Genomic DNA, 18,332 nt, shown 5'->3' on the forward strand with positions numbered 1-18,332 from the left:
CAAAAATAAACACTTAATTTTTGAAAATAGTAATAAAAACTATATGCTGGATTGTTTCATGATGAATGTTGCAATATCTTTTAAAAGACCATTGTTGGACTTTCTAATTAAAAAGGACATTTTAATTTTTTAGTGATTCAGCAAAGTTGAATGATGTGTCAGATCAGCAGTTTGACTAGTATCTGTGATTATATGTCTATAAAATGAACATGTAGTCTGCTAGATAATAATATTAATTAGTGTCATAAAATCATTGAACAAGGTGCTTTTAACAATAGGAAGAATCACAACAAGGTGTTATAAGATTTGACACTTTTCAATAATTTTAGACTTACTGAAAATCACAACTAAATTTTAATGTATTTATCTTCATTACAATTTTAGTAATTGATTTTTTCTTAGGGTTTATTGCAAAAAAAATCTGTTTATCATAAGCTTATGCTTATTTATGGCAAAAACACTATAGAAAATTACATCTATAGACAATAAACGTTCAGCCATAAATGGTGTATCAGTCAGTACTTACTTAGGAAAATAGAGCAAATGTTTTATGAGAATGGATGATTTACAACAGAAATTAGACCTTACATAAATATAGGACATACTAGGGAAGGGAAAATCTTGGTAATTGAAGGGATTTGGAGGATCAGAGACAGTGAAGGGCTGAAGCATCGGTGAGAGATAGTTGGTTTGAGTTTGTAGGAAAGTTCCAGATGCTTTGCATGTCTGACCATCAAAGAAGAATCAGAAAGGGAGAACTCATAGACAGGTGTGTAAAACCTGACAACGCTAAAAAAACTTACAGCCAGATGCTTAGGGAAATTCTGCTGGTCAGTGGAACCAGCAGTTGGGAAGAAAAGCTGAAAGCCGGAGTCAGCTGGCATGTCCACAGTTGCTGTCGCTCTGCCTGAATGTTGTCATCTTCTGAGAGTAATGGTTTCTTCTTACTCACATTCCATTTAGTAGTTAAAAATGAGAACGAAGTGGATGGAATTTTTCATTTCTGTAAATGAATGTTGTGTAAATCAAAATTAAATTGTGCAATAAGGTGTAGTACGATATCATATGTAACACTTAAAATACCAAAAATACTATTCATTGATTATGGTGCAAAGGGTTTAAACTGAGTTCATAATGTCATAGCTCCTTTAAAAAAAGACCATGAATATATAAGAATGTTAAAAAAATTAATGTGTGCATTGGGAATATAAATGCTCTTTCTATTATATTCTCTAAATTTATTTGCACATTCAAAATATTCTGTAAACATTTAAAAGAAAATTCAGATGGGAAAACTTTATATTTTGGTTTTCACTACATCTTATTATAATCAAAAATATGAAAATAAACATTAAATAATGTGGAAATTGTACATTTATATTATAGTCTATTTCATGGTCATTAAAAGAGTGTTTTTAAAATTATATCACAGAGAAATACTTATTTCTTAATGTTAAAGTTAAGCACAATTCAAAATATTCAAATTCCATTCTTAATTATGTATGTATATATATGTATGTGTATGTATATATACTCATATATAATTAAGGATGGAATACCCATATATGTATATATATGCATAAACATACACACATGTATGCACACATGTATATAGACATATATATATACAGAACTGCACATACACATATATTAATATGTACTGAAATGCTTAAGAGAATGTATATTTCAGCAGGGCAATTTTGAGATAGTGTGAGGAAACTTCAAAATTATTGCAAGTATTGGAAATGTAATGAACTGCCAACTAAAGGGATGATTTTCCTCACTAGTAAGTAACCCAAACAAAACTTACTACCTACAGGGGTGCCTGGGTGGCTCAGGCGGTTAAGTGTCTGAATTCAGCTCAGGTCTGTGTTCACAGTTCTGTGCTATCAGCACAGATCCCACTTCAAATCCTCTGTCCCCCTCTCCCTCTGCCCCTCCCCACCCTCTCAAAAATAAATAAACATTAAAAAAATTGAAAAAAAAACCTTACTACTTACAGCAGGAGCTACGGAGAAGATTCATATATTATGTGAAGGTTTTGATCATAAGATCTTCTTTCTAATATTTCAGCCAAATTGCAACAGTACTACCATACTGAGTTTGATGTTCTTTACCTGATTAGGCAATTAATATGCTGCCAATCAATTTCATTTATTTATTCACATATTTCATTATAAAGACAGTTGTAAATCTGATTCTCTGCAGGCACCATTTAATTTCTAAAACATTTACTCAGCAATATGTACTAAGGACTTTGTGCCAGGCACTATTCAATGCAATGGGGATACCAAGATTGATAAAATGTGATTCCATCCAGTTATTGCTTTTGATGAAATATAAATATAAATATAAAGTCTGCCAATAACCTGTTGCAAAAATTATTGCTAGGCATTCAAAAACTTAAACATAAAGGGAAACATCACTTTTGAATGTAGAAAGCATTTCCCACACTTTATGGATCAGTATTCAAGAGATAAGGTTGTGCAGGCTTATTGCAATGCTCACACAATTTCTATGCTATTTATCACTATGGTATTTTGCATGTGTAATTTCCTATTATTCTCTCTCATCACTGACCCTATCTCAGTCACTGTTCAGTTGCAGTTTGGTTCCATGTTTATTTGCTCCTTTAGAATTTTTTTTCTATAATCTCTAAAAGTTAAGGCATTTTAGCATGTATTAAAGGCTTTGATTAACTGCAAAAATGTCCATAATACACAGTATTCATTAATTAAAAATTACTTGAAACTTATTCATTCATGTAAATATATGATACCTCAAGGCAAATGAGATTAATATAATCCATAAGGGGTGCCTGGGTGGCTCAGTCAGTTAAGCGTCCGACTTCAGCTCAGGTCATGATCTTACAGTCCGTGAGTTTGGGCCCTGCATCAGGCTTGGTGCTGACAGCTCAGAGCCTGGAGCCTGCTTCAGATTCTGTGTCTCCCTCTCTCTCTGCCTCTCCCCTGCTCATGCTCTATCTCTGTCTCAAAAATAAATAGAAACATTAAAAAATTGAAAAATATATAATCCATAAATCATAAGCACATTGTTTATTTTTGTTTTAAATTTTCCAGTTAGTTAACATGCAGTGTAGTCTTAGCTTTAGGAGTAGAACCCAGAGATTCATCACTTATGTATGACACCCAGTGCTCATCCCAACAAGTGCCCTCCTTAATGCCCATTACCCATTTAACTGTTTCCTCCACCCCTCATCAACCCTCAGTTTGTTCTCTGTATTTAAGGGTCTCTTATGGTTTGTCTCCCTTTCTATTTTACTTATTTTTCCTTCCCTTTCCCTATGATCACTTGTTAAGTGTCTCAAATTCCACATACGAGTAAAATCATGTGATATCTGTCTTGCTCTGACTGATTTATTTCACTTAGCATAATGGCCTCCAGTTCCATCCACGTTGTTGCAAATGGCAAGATTCCATTCTTTTTCATTGCCGAGTAGTATTCCAGTGTGTGTGTGTGTGGGGGGGCTCTTTCCCTAATTTGGCTCTTGTTGATAGTGCTGCTATAAACATTGGGGTACATGTGTCCCCTTTGAATCAGCATTTTTGTATCCTTTGGATAAATTCCTAGTAGTACAATTGCTAAGTCACAGGGCAGTTCTATTTTTAATTTTTTGAGGATCTTCTATATTGTATTCCAGAGTGGCTACACCAGTTTGCATACCCACCAACAGTGCAATAGGGTTCCCCTTTTTCCACATCATCACCAACATCTGTTGTTTCCTGAGATGTTAATTTTAGTCATTCTGAATGGTGTGAGGTGGTATCTCATTGGGGTTTTGATTTGTATTTCCCAGATGATAAATAATGTTGAGCATCTTTTCATGTGTCTGGATGTGTCTTGACATCTGGATGTCTTCTTTGAAAATGTGTGTATTCATGTCTTATGCCCATTTCTTCACTGGATTGTTTGTTTTTTGGGTGTTGAGTTTCATAAGTTCTTTATAGATTTTGGATACTAACCCTTTATCCAATATGTCATTTGCAAATATCTTCTCTCATTCCATCCATTGACTTTCAGTTTTGTTGATTGTTTCTTTTGCTGTGCAGAAGCTCTTTATCTTGATGAGGTCCCAATAGTTCATTTTTGCTTTTATTTCTCTTGCCTTCAGAGACTTGTCAAGTAAGAAGTTGCTGTGGTCGAGGTTAAAGAGGTTACTGCCTGTTTTCTCATGTGGAATTTTGATGCTTTTCTATCTCACATATAAGTCTTTCATCCATTTTGAATTTATTTTTGTGTATAGTGTAAGAATGTGGTCCAGTTTCATTCTTCTGCATGTTGCTGTCCAGTACTCCCAGCACCAATTGCTAAGGAGACTGCCTTTTTTCCATTGGATACTCTTTCCTGTTTTGTCAAACAAAGATTAGTTGGCCATACATTTGTGGGTCCATTTCTGGGTTTTCTATTGTATCCCACTGATCTATGTGTCTGCTTTCATGCCAATACCATACTGTCTTGATGATTACAGCTTTGTAGTATAGGTTAAAGTCTGGGATTGTCATGTCTCCAGCTTTGGTTTTCTTTTGCAACATTACATATTCTTAAATTATATAAGTAAATGAATACTAAGAAAGTCACACTCAACTACATGTCCCTGTGACTGCCAACAGTTAAAAATTATTAGATATATTTTTCAGGGGCAAACAGGGGTTTATAGGACATCGAAGGTGCCACCAATGTGATCTATGTGCTCAGTATGTCCAGAACTGGGGCTGTAGCTAGAGTGGTCAGTGGATAGTAATAGCCAGAAAAGCTGCAGCAATCACAGTGTACAAGTTCTCCCTGCACTTGGCCCCAGCCATCTGGATACCAGAGGCCAAGGGAAATCAGCCTCCTCCCCATTCTGCTTTCCTTCCAGTGTTGTCTTCATATTTATACCATATACAGAATGCCACAAGAAAGATCCATCTCTGCCCGTAAATTGCCTTGTGCTCCAGGTGACTTAGGTCACAAGAGCCCCTTCCCCTCTCCCCAGTAACCCTGAAGTCATTTAACTCTAAATAACCTCAAAAACAGATACCCATCACTCATCCTCGCCCGCATGATGTCCTTTCCACAGATCTGGTGGTGGGCTGACCAATTTTCTGGCAACAAACATTCCATCCTGAGTTAGACTGCTCAACTTCCTGCTTTCACTCTGGCAATTTGCGATCCTCTATGAGCTTCAGTTTCCTCATTTTTAAAGTGGAGGAAATGGTACCTACTTTAAAGAATTGTTATGGGAATTAAATGAACTCTACCATACATAAAGAACTGAGCAGAGTAGAAGGCCAGAGTAATCTCTCAATAAATGGTAACTCCCATTTCTTTCTATCTCTATATAGTAAATGAGCCTATGCTTCCTTTAAGCTCAGCTGGGGATAGTTATGCTTCATCATTAACTGCTTGCACAGTCATTGGACAGAATTAGCACGTGAAACTAGGAAATCTAAATCTTGGAGAAATAGGTCTGAGAAATTTTTGTGGAGAGATCAGGTGCAATCTATGTTGCCATTTTGTTCTGGAAACAGGAATCAATTTCATATCATGACTTAACTCTCAAAGCCTCAGGAAAAACAAACAAATATATTTTTTTCATTCAAGCTCACTAATAATCCATTTTTATGCTTACTAGCATTGGGATATTTGCATGAGAAAGCTTCTTCTAACTGAGTTTTGTTATATCATGTAGCAGAGTTTCTAGATGGGGAAATTCAGCACTAATCCATGTGTAATAAACGGAAGAATGAAAGAGTTGACGAAAGACTCTCACTGAATGAGAAAGTCCTCATCAAGAGAAAGGACAGTATAATGTGCCAGTCTGCTTAAAATTTCCTAATATTATTTGGGCAGTTATAATTTTTGGATATTCCTAAAAATCATTATTCACTTTTAAACAATTAGGAATAAGTGTTCTATTACCAGACTTAGCATATCTAACTTAATCATATAAACTAGCAATACATAAAGGAATATTAGTCTCTTTCAGCATATATTTTGAAGCATTGTTTAAAGGATCAGAATACAAATAAATTAGAAATAAAACACAACAACAAAACAACATAAAACAAAAACCCAAAAAACACAAAACTTCAAAGGGTAGCCACCTCAGAAGATTCTCAAATTACTTTAGTGTTTTATGACCCTTAGGTCAACATCATAAATCTCTCTAAAGGAGAATCTGTCAATGCTTTAAGTAACTCTAAGAATCATTTCTTTCATGCAGAAATAGAAAGTAATGGCATTTACAATGGGTATAAAAATAATGTTTATCATATATGTGGCTTATTGAAGTTAGATTAACTCTGTTCACAAAGTTTTTAAAACAGTTAAGATACTATGGAATTTTCCATCTATATTAGCATCAAAATAGAATTGCAACAATACTGCTAAAATGATCATTTACTTTTCATGGCACTTTAACTTTTGAGTTCCTTTTTTTTTTTTTCTCTAAAGAGAGAGAGCGCAAGCTGGGGAAAGGGACAGAGGGAGAGAAGGAGAGAGAGAGCATTTTAAGCAGGCTCCATGCTCAGCACAGAGCCCAGTGCAGGGCTCAATCCCACAACCCCGGGATCATGACCTGAGCCAAACTCAAGAGTCAGACGCTCAACTGACTGAGCCACCCAGGGTTCCATGAATTCCTATATATATACATATATATATATATATATATATATATGTATATATTTCATATATATATACATTTCATATATATATTTATATTATAAATACTATATATTTACATATATTTCATATATATAATATATTTATAATATTATAAATATTATATATTTATTTATATCTATTTCATATATCATATATATCTATTATATATATAGATATATATATATATATATTGAATTAAATATTCAATCATATTGCAGAATGTGTTTTTAAGCAGTCTTTGTTTTCACATGTCTTATCAGTTATAAAAATAAGTTAAATATAATAAATATCTCTTTAATTGAATTACTCAAGACTGAATCAGTCAAATCTCAAGAGACTTTGTAATTTCACGCACAAGCTAAATTGTATTATGCTTTGCTTAATGGAGCTAAAAATTTGGTGATCACAGTTAATTATGACTACTTGTTATGCTAATTACAAACATTGATTTAAAGTGACTAGGGTCTGATTTTTTGAAGCAGTTATTTTCCAATATATTACTTCTTTAAATGCTATTAAATTCTAGTGTGTTTCTTTTTTATAGAATTTATTGTCAAATTGGCTAACATACAGTGTGTAAAGTATGCTCTTGGTATTTGAGGTATATTTCCTGTGGTTCAATGCTTCCACATAACACCCAGTTGTCATCCCTAGTATTTGGATATTTATTTCATTCACTTGAGTTATCTAAATTTGAATGATTAGAAGGTTTTTAGTACAGAGGTATACAAACATATTTTTTACATTGTGAGATAGAAAAATATTAAAAGATGAGGCAATGTCTATATGATAAAGTTCCGAATGTACTTCATATCTTATCAAAATTCACAATCAATGTCAGTTTATCTATTTTGGAAAATCACATTTCAAAAAGACACATAGTGTGCTCGCTTCAGCAGCACATATGCTAAAAAAAAAAGACGCATAAGTAATTGAAAAGAGGTTTTTAGCTAAGCTATTTATATAAATAATAAATGATAAAATACTAACATCAAAATGTTATATTTCATACCTAATGAAAAGAACTAATTATTAGTATTGATTTAAGATATAGTATCTAAATTATAGTGCAACTTTCTACCTACTTTTTTAAATCAAGTGTTTCATGTAACAAAATCAATACAGCATTTTAAAACATACTTTTCCCAAGATTTCACAATAGACATGTAGCCTTCCATTCTTCTCCTGGTTCTACTGGAAGGTGTTTGATGGAATGTTAATTTCTTGAAGTACTGTGGTATATTTGATACTCCATAATTAATAGTATAATCGACAATTATATCAGAAAAACAAAATTTAACATGAACAAATTAACATTATTTAGCCTCTAAGGTCTTTTATCTTTTATATATATATCTTTTATATATATATCTTTTATTATATATTATATATTATATTATATATTATATATATCTTCTATATATATCTTTTATATATATGTATAATACATATATGTATAATATACATATAATATATGTATATATAATGTATATATATATATATATATATATATATATATATATATATACACATGTATTATCTTTCACCATTTCCCAGGGAAGAGGACTGAGCCTACATCTTGAATATAACTGTCTATTGCCTTTATCCTATGCCTTTGGTGTATGGGTGCCAGAAACCTCTCTTTAGTTCACAAGTCTTCAGATGAAGAACAAGTGTAACAAAGGAAAGAACCCAAGGAGCCCTTCAGTGCCTGGATCAAATTTAGCTTTCAAGTTCCTACGTAATAAACAAGACTGTGGCTATATTGGCAAGACACTTTTGTTTGCAGAAGGGAGAAACAGTGTATATTTAATGTGAAAGGAAACATTTGTTACCAAAGGAAAGAAGGTAGATACCTAAAATTTACCCACAAATACTGTGGTATACTACTTATTGAGGTGATGTCTATGTTCCCCACCTTCCCCTTATACTACTATTCTATACTACTCTACCTTGAGCCTGAAAGTTTTGTGCCTACTTTGACCAGAAAAATGCTATGATTTAACTTCTAATGGTAGGTCACAAAAGGCCATAAAATTTCTGCCTGTTTCACAAGAAAACTCATTATTGGGGCCTATAGCCCCTGCTCTATGACACTACCATATGGAGAGGCCACATACAGGCATTCTGATGGATAGTTCCAGCTGAACAAGCCTCTGCTTCGTAATTTTTATTAGATACTAGACAATGTGAATTTCACACTGTCCTGGGCTGGATCTTTCTGGCAGAGTAAAGATCCTTGCAGGGCACCTTGATCCTTTCAAGACTTCTTAAAAACTTCATGTGGGCAAATGTGAATTAGCTTTTTCCTTTGGGCAAGTTTTGCCTTACTTTTTCCTTGGGTCTACTGAAAGTAGAGTTTCACAAGTATTCCCAGAAAATTCTAATTTCTTTTTTTTTTTTAATGTTTCTTTATTTATTTTGAGAGAGAGAGAGAGAGAGAGAGAGAGAGAGAGAGAGAGAGAGTCCCAAGAAGGCTCCATGCTGTCAGCACAGGGCCTGACAGGGGGCTCCATCTCACGACCCGTAAGAGCATGACCTGAGCTAACATCAAGAGTCGGATGTTCAACTGACTGAGCCACCCCCTCTGCCCTGAAAATTCTAATTTTTAATTGTTCCAAACTTAAAAGTCTCCTAGTCCTGTTGGGATTCTTGGAAACTTGTATATTTCCTCCATCGTTCTTTGGTTGGCCTCATATATTTTAACCTTATGCATGTAGGACTTAATACTAGTAGCAGAATCTAGAGAACACTTATGCAAAGTTCTGGAGCACTTGAATCACCTAACTTTCTCTGCAGTTACTATGCCTAGCAAATACCAGTGGCCTCAGCATCTCCTAACTCCTGTCTCTCCTCAATTCAGCAAGGTTTCCAGGCTTTTCATAGGTGTTCCCTCCATGTGTAAGTGAACCAACACGAGTTCTCTCCTTGGTGAGCCAGAAACTGCACCAAGTTGGAGCTAAAGTCGGATGCTAAACCAACTGAGCCACCCAGGCACCCTTACTTGTACACAATTTTAAACTAATTCATAATGGCCTTCCTTTTAGTAATAACATTTCACATCTACGTATAAGTATTTGTGCTCTTCACTTTGATATGTACATTATCTGAAGGCAAAATCTATTGCATTTGCAGAGGTAGAGTTGGAAAGCCTACCAAAAATAAGCCAAACAGAAATATAAGCAGAAGTTTCAGCTCAGGAATTATACAAGCATTTTTTTATATTTAGTTAGTATGCCACAAAACGGTCACAGCCATTGTATACTCCTATAGAAAGACTGATGAATTCTATATTTAAAATTAGTTTCAAAAAGGTAAGTATGTATTTTTCTGAATAAACTCTTGATAATTTCCATAAGGCACCGCTCTTCTCTTTCACTGTTTCCTCCTGACTGCTTTCAACAAATTTGATCTTTTTTTTCATTTCTTGATGTCCTAATTTTTGCACCTCTATTTGTCATTCCTCACTGATTTAGTTAACCTCAAATAGTACTCATAATTGAGCTGTCAGAACCAAGACCTGAGTAATAGCTAGGAAAACCAAATAGAGACTTCTTATTGTGGTAAAATAGGTAGTACTTTTCCTAACTCAGGAACACTGTCCGCAACAAATTCCATATGTAACTGTTTGGCTATTTTAGGCAATGCAGGCACACTGTCCATTGATCAGAGTATTTTGTTCAGTATCTTAAAAGTAATTACACCAGTTGGACTGCATCTTTTGTTAGTGCACAGCTTGCAGAGAAACAGTGATAAAAGGCATTTGGCCATTCTAAATTTAACGTGCGCTTTATTCTTTATATCATGTAGTACTTTCCTTCTGAAATGTATATTCCAAACTTCAAACTTTAACTATCAGTAATGATAATGTCTCATGGGACCCAGAAGAAACAAGAAAATGCTGTGGATTCCAAGAGAAACTTAAAGACCGACAAGAAATTTGAATTGAGCAAGGCCATTAGCATTTAAAAAAATGAGCTGTTTTTCAAACGTGTATTTTAGCAAATTTATATACAACAATCATAAAAAATGAAAAATGAGGTTCTTATCTGCTAGAGTAGGTAAAATCAGTTTGGGGTTTTGCAGCCAAAATACTTTCCTATGAACTGATAAATAGCTCTCTCCTTCCAACCATCACTCCACCTTTAAAAATATAATAAATACAATTAATGCCACAATTGTTATTGTTAACAAGGGAGTTATTTTTTAGTATGGTTTGTGGTTGCTGTAATAAAATACTTCCACGAGTGAATGATTTACAATAATAGGTAAACTATTATGTACAATATTATTATGTACAATAGGTATATTATCATGCACAATACAGTACAATAGTCAAGAGCACATGCTGTCTCTGGATCCAGACTGGATTCAATTACTGGTTCTGACATTTACCAGCTGTGTGATCTTAGGCATCTCACCTAACCTCACTGTACTTCAGTTTCCCATCTGTAAAAAATAATAATACAAATTTTAAAAAAATGATTATCACCCCGTATTTACCTCATTGGGTTTTCCCGAAATGATACATTTATAAATATAAGCGAAGTGCTTAGAACAGCACCTGGTAAATGCTAAGCACTAGGAGAGTTTGCTTCTATCATTATTACTATTATGCTGTTTTCATAATCATCCTGATGAAGAACCAGAGTGCTGCCCTGCTTTGTCATGACTACTAAGGAAGATGCCATTGGAAAATAATTCAGGAGCCTCTCGACGGCGGCAGGGGCTATCAAAAGGCGACGATCAACGTGCGAGATCAACGCTCGCAACCCCGGGCCTGACGCCGGGCAGGGGCGCGGCGCTCGATTTCCTTTCCTGCCTCCGCCGTCCCCCTGGTGCGCATGCTCAGTCCTGCTCGGCCCTTGCCTTTGATTTATTTCTTTCTGGGCGGCCGCGGCGACCCGGGACCGGCTCAGGGATGGGAAGTGAAGCCCCCGGAGCTGCGGCAGCGGCGGCGCTGTGAGGAGCAGCCAGGGGGAGGCAGCTGCGGCTCGTCGGTGAGTATCTGGGAGGCGCTACCATGGCGTTTCGTAAGAAGAGCACCAAGAACCCCCCAGTCCTGAGCCACGAATTCATCCTGCAGAATCATGCGGACCTCGTCGCCTGTGTGGGGATGTTCTTCGTGCTGGGGCTTATGTTCGAGGGAACAGCAGAAGCGTCTATCGTTTTTATTACTCTTCAGCACAGCGTTACCTTCCCTGCAGCAGAAGACCGAGCCACAGAATCAAAGTTCCTTTACTATTACGGCATCAAAGACCTGGCCACGGTTTTCTTTTACATGCTAGTGGCAATCATCATTCACGCCACAATTCAGGAGTATGTGTTGGATAAAATTAACAGGCGAATGCAGTTCCCCAAACCGAAACAAAGCAAATTTAATGAATCTGGTCAGTTCAGTGTATTCTACCTTGTCTCTTGTATTTGGGGCACATTCATTCTAATTTCTGAAAACTGTCTGGCAGACCCAACTCTCTTATGGAGGGCTCATCCCCATAATATGATGACATTTCAGATGAAGTTTTTCTACATATCACAGTTGGCTTACTGGTTTCATGCCTTCCCCGAACTCTATTTCCAGAGAACCAAAAAGCAAGATATCCCTCGTCAACTTGTCTACATTGGCCTTCACCTCTTTCACATCGCTGGAGCTTACCTCTTGTACTTGAACCATCTAGGACTCGTTCTCTTGATGATGCATTATTTCGTGGAATTACTTTCCCACATTTGTGACCTGTTTTATTTTAGCGATGAAAAGTATCAGAAAGAGGTTTCTCTATGGGCAATTGTGTTTATTTTGGGTCGACTTGTGACTTTAATTGTTTCTGTACTGACTGTTGGCTTTCACCTGGCCGGAGGGCAGAATCGGAATCCGGATGGCATTACTGGGAACGTAAATGTGTTGGCAGCTAAAATTGCTGTTCTGTCCTCCAGTTGCACTATCCAGGCATACATAACATGGAATTTATTTAATGTTCAACTTCAGAGGTGGATGGAGGAAGATGCTACTCTTCAGGCCCCAAGTGTGAAGAAGAAACGGACCAAAGGGAGGTCTTCTAGAAAAGGGACAGAAAATGGTGTGGCAGCTTCACACAGAGTAGACTCTCCCCATAAAAAGAAAGAGAAATCTTCATAATGAATTGCAAGCTAATCGATTATGGTCCCCAAAGAAGTCTGCTCTTTACTACAAGATACCTTTCTGTGCTAGAGATTTTTCTCTTCTTGAAAATAGTTTGTGCTGTCTTTGGTTTCTGATATTGTACTGTGTAATGTATTTTTTTAAAGGTATTTGAGGAGAGGATGATCATCATGAGTGGAAAAAATTTTGATATAGATTAAGCGACTCATCATCAAATGGTTCAGGGATCACCACCATAATTTGTTTAGTTCCCTTTGAACATTTTCCTAATGATGTGTAGCTATAACTACCAAATTCCGCATATCAGCGGCACAATTTCTGGCTCCTGCTAATCTTTTATAACATTAGCAAGGTGGTCTGTTATAGCAATGTCGTATTTGTTAAAGTTCTCTTTTAGGATAAAGTGGAAATATTATGGAGGTGGAATTCAACTTTGTTACATTTTCAGTATCCTCTCTTACAATTTTTTTTTATTTCTATTTTTGTTTTTATTTTTATTTTTTTAGAACTTACAACTGGAGAAAAAATTTGTAAAGCCACCAAAATAATGATGCGTTTTATAGGTAGTGGTTATTAGTGTTACATCGCCCTTAAAAATAAAAAAAAAAAAAATACTAATGGGGAATGTGTGAAGATTTATTACCATATATTAAATCAAAATATCTTGAATTAATATAAAAGTATTACTGAAGAGGTAAAAACATTCTTGTCCATTGTAAACACTTGTAAACTAGAAATGAAAAAAAATTAAATATTTACTGTAAAAGGAAATCAGACTTAGCTTTTTTCTGCTTTGTTTATTAAAAATTATTCCTAATGAGGCTTGTTATAAGTTTGGTATCCACAGCATCTTGGAAAAATATTGTTTAACCTGTAAATCATTTTGGAAACCAATGCTTACTTGATTTATATCTGTAAAAAGAGTGGATAATTCCGTGTGGAAAACACAACACATTAAGTAACTTACAAATTAGGGGGATGTATAGTCTTATGAAAGGCTTTTCAAAAATAATGTTATAACAATAGTGCTGTTTCCATCTTTAATTGGGAAATGTTCATCTGTATGAGCCTTATTTTGGATATGTGTGTATACTAAAGTGTATGTGTATATGTAGATATATAGGTAGTATCTTTACCAAAGCCAATAGAAAGAATGGGCTGTAGTGGGTATTTATTTTATTTATTGCCTTGTCTTAACCTTCATTTTAACCACCATAATGTGAGTGTTTATACTTTTCTTAGGAGACAATGTTTAAAAACTATGCTAGAATAGGGCCATATATATATATATTTTAATGTTTTAATGTTTGTTTATTTTTGAGAGAGAGAGAGAGACAGAGAGAGAGACAGAGTGTGAGTGGGGGAGGGAGGGCAGAGAGAGGGAGACCCAGAATCTGTGGCAGGCTCCAAGCTTTGAGCTGTCAGTACAGAGCCTGATGCGGGGCTCAAACTCATGAACTGTTGAGATCATGACCTGAGCCCAAGTGGGACGCTCAACCCATCGAGCCACCCAGGAACCCCAAGACTGTATATTTTCTGTTTCTCTCTGTTTTCCCCCACAGTGTCTCTCATCTCTCTGCTTTTGATAGCCTTCTGTTGTGGGTAATTCAGCTTTAACAATTATGGGGGTCCTTGAAAATTAAACTTACTATGCTTGTATTACAGAGGAAAGACAGGGGAGCCACTCTTGGCCAATCTTTCTTTTATGTTTGGTTTGAGAAGTGCATAACAAAGCAAGATTGTTTCTTTTTAGGCTATAGAATCCATTGTCCTACTTTTCCCCCTCAATTGCCTAATGCTGTCTTGTTAGTAGCACATGCCTTGAGACCCAAATTACAATAACTCCACTTTAACCAACCATTGTGCAATTGTAAAACAAAGATCTTCGACTTCTGTCTAGAGTGGTCTTTCTCACTTCCCTTACTTGGAAAGAATTCTAGCCTTTTATTGAAACCCCACTCCTGGTAACAAATTTCTTATCCATTATATACTCATCTGAAAATAAGTGCAGGACTGACTTAAACTGGTAAATGATTACAAGAAAATCGTTATCTTATGTGACTAAAAATGCCAAGAGTTAAATTGGGTTTGACGTTAAATATGATTAAGGCCCAGGTGAATTTCCCTGGGATTCTCTTGACTTTATCCCTCTCAGATTAACTTTCTGCTTGGTAGCAAATGACTACAGCTATTCTAGACTTCATATCTGCACACTACATGGTAGAGAGTAAGAGAGAAAACCAGATTTCTGGAATTCAGAATACTGAGAGTTACCTTTAGTGAACGCATTTAGATAAAGGGGTATACTGGATTGATTGGTCAGGTGAGGTTATATGCTTCACCTGTGGAAAAAGGCACAGCAAATTTCTTGTAAAATATGGGTTCACGAAAGGCAGCAAGGTTACTGAAAGAGAAAAGGGGAAAGATGTCATGTACATCTCAACTATTCGTAAAAATTAAATAAGAGTTGCCAGAGTATAAATGTATGCCAAATATATGATGAAAGCAATGTTACAAATGACATTCTGCAATACAAATTAAGTCCCTCATTAATAGTACACTCCAAAAAAATCGTGCTATAATATATCTCATTGTGACAATTGGGTTCTGTCAAAATGGACCACGTGGAAACAAAATTTCCATTATGATTATGCCAGATATTATTAAAGCAGGCATTTATTAACCCTATGAAAACTCAACTAATCACCAAAAGTTGCAAAAATCATAAAAGTATGTGTGATATTTGAATTTAGAGATTCTGTTCTGATTTATTGGCCTCAGTGATTGCCAAACTTTATTCCTTAAATAAGTTTACAAGAATAGATTTACTAGGATGGATTTAAAGTGAATTTTCTTTACAAAAAATATTCTAGCATTTAGCTAAAATTGTATCCCAATTTTTCTTAAACAGTGTAAATGTGTTTCTCGACATACATATTTGTAAAAGACAAGCAAGTTTTAGGTCCTATTATTTTCCTGGGGTCAGTATAATTCTCCATTTCTTTTCAATAAAAATAAGCGATAACCTTGTTTTCCTCATTGACTCTCATAAGTATTTGTTCACCTGTAGAGGAAATGTATAGCCAGTAGTGTATTAACCTGGAATAGATTCAAGAAGATTATTTACATTATTTTAAAGCTTTCTTGAAGACAGAATATATTCTGATATTATTTTAATTTGGAAAAACAAGGGAAAATTTTTAAATTCTCAGTTAGACTAAATGAGAATCGTTTGTATAAAGTAATAAAAGACTACTGATGATTTATACCAGAAATGACATCGGAGCAGTTCCTACGAGGAAGTGCTTTCAGAGAAAGGATGGTTGAGAATGTGGATATGGAGGAGGCTAGGATTTGGGTACTCGTATTATGGCAGAGGATGCCAGTTGGGCTCTCTGTTGGGAGCCCAAATCATTGTAATCTGGAGATAGAAGGGTGGCTTGGAGGGCAGGAGAGGGTAAACCTTATAAGTGGGTATATGGAGGTAATTGAGATTTAATATCAGATCAGATTTCCGGAGAATTCACAAATACTCCCATCGCTGAATTTCTCTGGAAATAGAAGAGTTTTTGTTTTTGTTTTTTTCACTGCTATCTTTCAAACAAACCCATATCCTAGAGGAACTATCCACACTGAATAAAATAGTAGTACCTACAAATTCCTATCAAGTATGTAGAAAATTATTCTAAATCTATCATACAAAAAAAATCACAATCCCAAATATTAGAATTTTCCTCATGATTCCACAGTCATGTGACTGTCTAAATTTTAACATCTAAATCCCTATAAACAAACCTTTTTAAATCCCTGCACCACCGCTGGAAGTTTTAAGTATTCAATACATGTGAAATAAGTCAAAAGTTAGGATATTGCCCAAGGTGATTCACCTGCTTCTTGCTCAATCCTGGCAGGTGCCATCACCGTGTTTGGGGCTACGGCATTGGGTCATGAATCTATTGTTTGTTTGTTTGTTTGTTTTACAATTTGAAAAATACGTTGATGTACAAACTGACCAATAGAGGATATTTACCTAATTTAAGAAATGAAAGTGGAATGTGACATGTGGTTAAAGTTTTGCTTGATTTAAAAATGAACAGTTAAATTAACATCACAGTAACAATATACTAGCATTGCTGTTAAGAGATATGGCTACTCAATAATTCAGGCAAAATATCTATTTTATTTATTTACTTTTTTTTTTCTTTAAGTAAGCTCCATGCCCAATATGGGGTTTGAACTCACAACCAGGGAGTAAGAGTTGCATGCTCTACCTGCTAAGCCAGCCAGGCACCCCAGATAAAAAAATCTGTTTTAAATAAAGGGGAAGTGAATATCCCAAATTAAAGGTAAAAATTCCTCAGTTTCAACACCACCAGCACAATTTAACAAATCAAGTCATGTCAGTGCCTAGAATCTCATGATGTGAGAAAACATGAGAAAGCAGAACATTCCTAGTGCCCAGTAGAGATTTCACCTAAGCCATCACAGACTTGCATACCACCATAGAGTTCATATCCCCACCTCTTGCTGGCCTTATTGTTTTATTAATATAAAAAAGCTGTCCCTCAAATGAACCAATAAATACAAAGTTGCCAACAAAAATATTAAAATATACTTTGTAAATTTTAATACTTTTTAAAAAGATGTTTCCAGTTGTATTGATATAAATTCAGTCAAAGAAAGGTAATAATATGATTATAAATAATGGTCAACAAAAGAAATCAGAGTTGTCCTTGCTGTGGTCCTTAGAGCTGTGTGAGCTTTGGAAAACGCCTAAGTATTCTAAGTCCTGGATGGCATGTCACTAAAATGACAAAGATGTTTATCTCAAAAAGCTGCTATGAAGATTAAAAATATATGTCTATACACTGTCATAAACTGTGTGTGCATAGACTGATTCATATAATCTATATATATAAACACTTAATGGTCTCATTTAACATATACATATGTGCATTTATGCATACATATATATGCACGTATGCACACACATAAGTAGATATTTCCCCCTATACATTTTCTTGTTTATTTTTTAATAGACTTTACTTTTTAAAGAAGTTTTAGTTTCATAGCAAAATTGAGCAGATAATACAGAGTCCCATATAACTATTAATTCCCTCCCCCACACAACTTTCTCCATTATTAACATATCCCCTGAATTAGTATCATACATAATAGTTGCGTTGTCTAAAAGTCCTCTGTGCTCAATCCAATCATCCTCTCCCCTATTCATTTTTAAACACTATATAAATGTACGGCATTGAGTTTTCCTCTGTCTTAGCAGGAGGAAATGGGAAAGTATGGTGATAGTTCAAGTATAGCAATAGCTCCCTCTGTATCTAGTTGATATTTTATACGGAATCTTTTCCTGAATGTATGATTTATGTTGACTAAATAATGCACATTACAAATACACATATTACTATATTTAAAACAAGTAGAATTGTCTTCTGAGTAAATGCACTTATTTTCAAGAGTTACTAAATTCATAGTAACTATTAACTATTTTTCCTACATAAATTACAAA

General features: G+C 35.0%; 1 protein-coding gene across 1 annotated transcript; it reads left to right on the forward strand.

Annotated features, from left to right (window-relative positions):
- Positions 1 to 11,569: 11,569 nt before the first annotated feature.
- Positions 11,570 to 13,493, forward strand: TRAM1L1 (translocation associated membrane protein 1 like 1). The gene has a single exon (XM_007087622.3). The coding sequence runs from the start codon at positions 11,690 to 11,692 to the stop codon at positions 12,800 to 12,802; it is 1,113 nt and encodes a 370-aa protein (XP_007087684.1). The 5' UTR covers positions 11,570 to 11,689; the 3' UTR covers positions 12,803 to 13,493.
- The last annotated feature ends 4,839 nt before the right edge of the window (positions 13,494 to 18,332 follow it).

This window comes from Panthera tigris, chromosome B1, assembly GCF_018350195.1.
Source record: "Panthera tigris isolate Pti1 chromosome B1, P.tigris_Pti1_mat1.1, whole genome shotgun sequence".
NCBI lineage: Eukaryota > Metazoa > Chordata > Mammalia > Carnivora > Felidae > Panthera > Panthera tigris.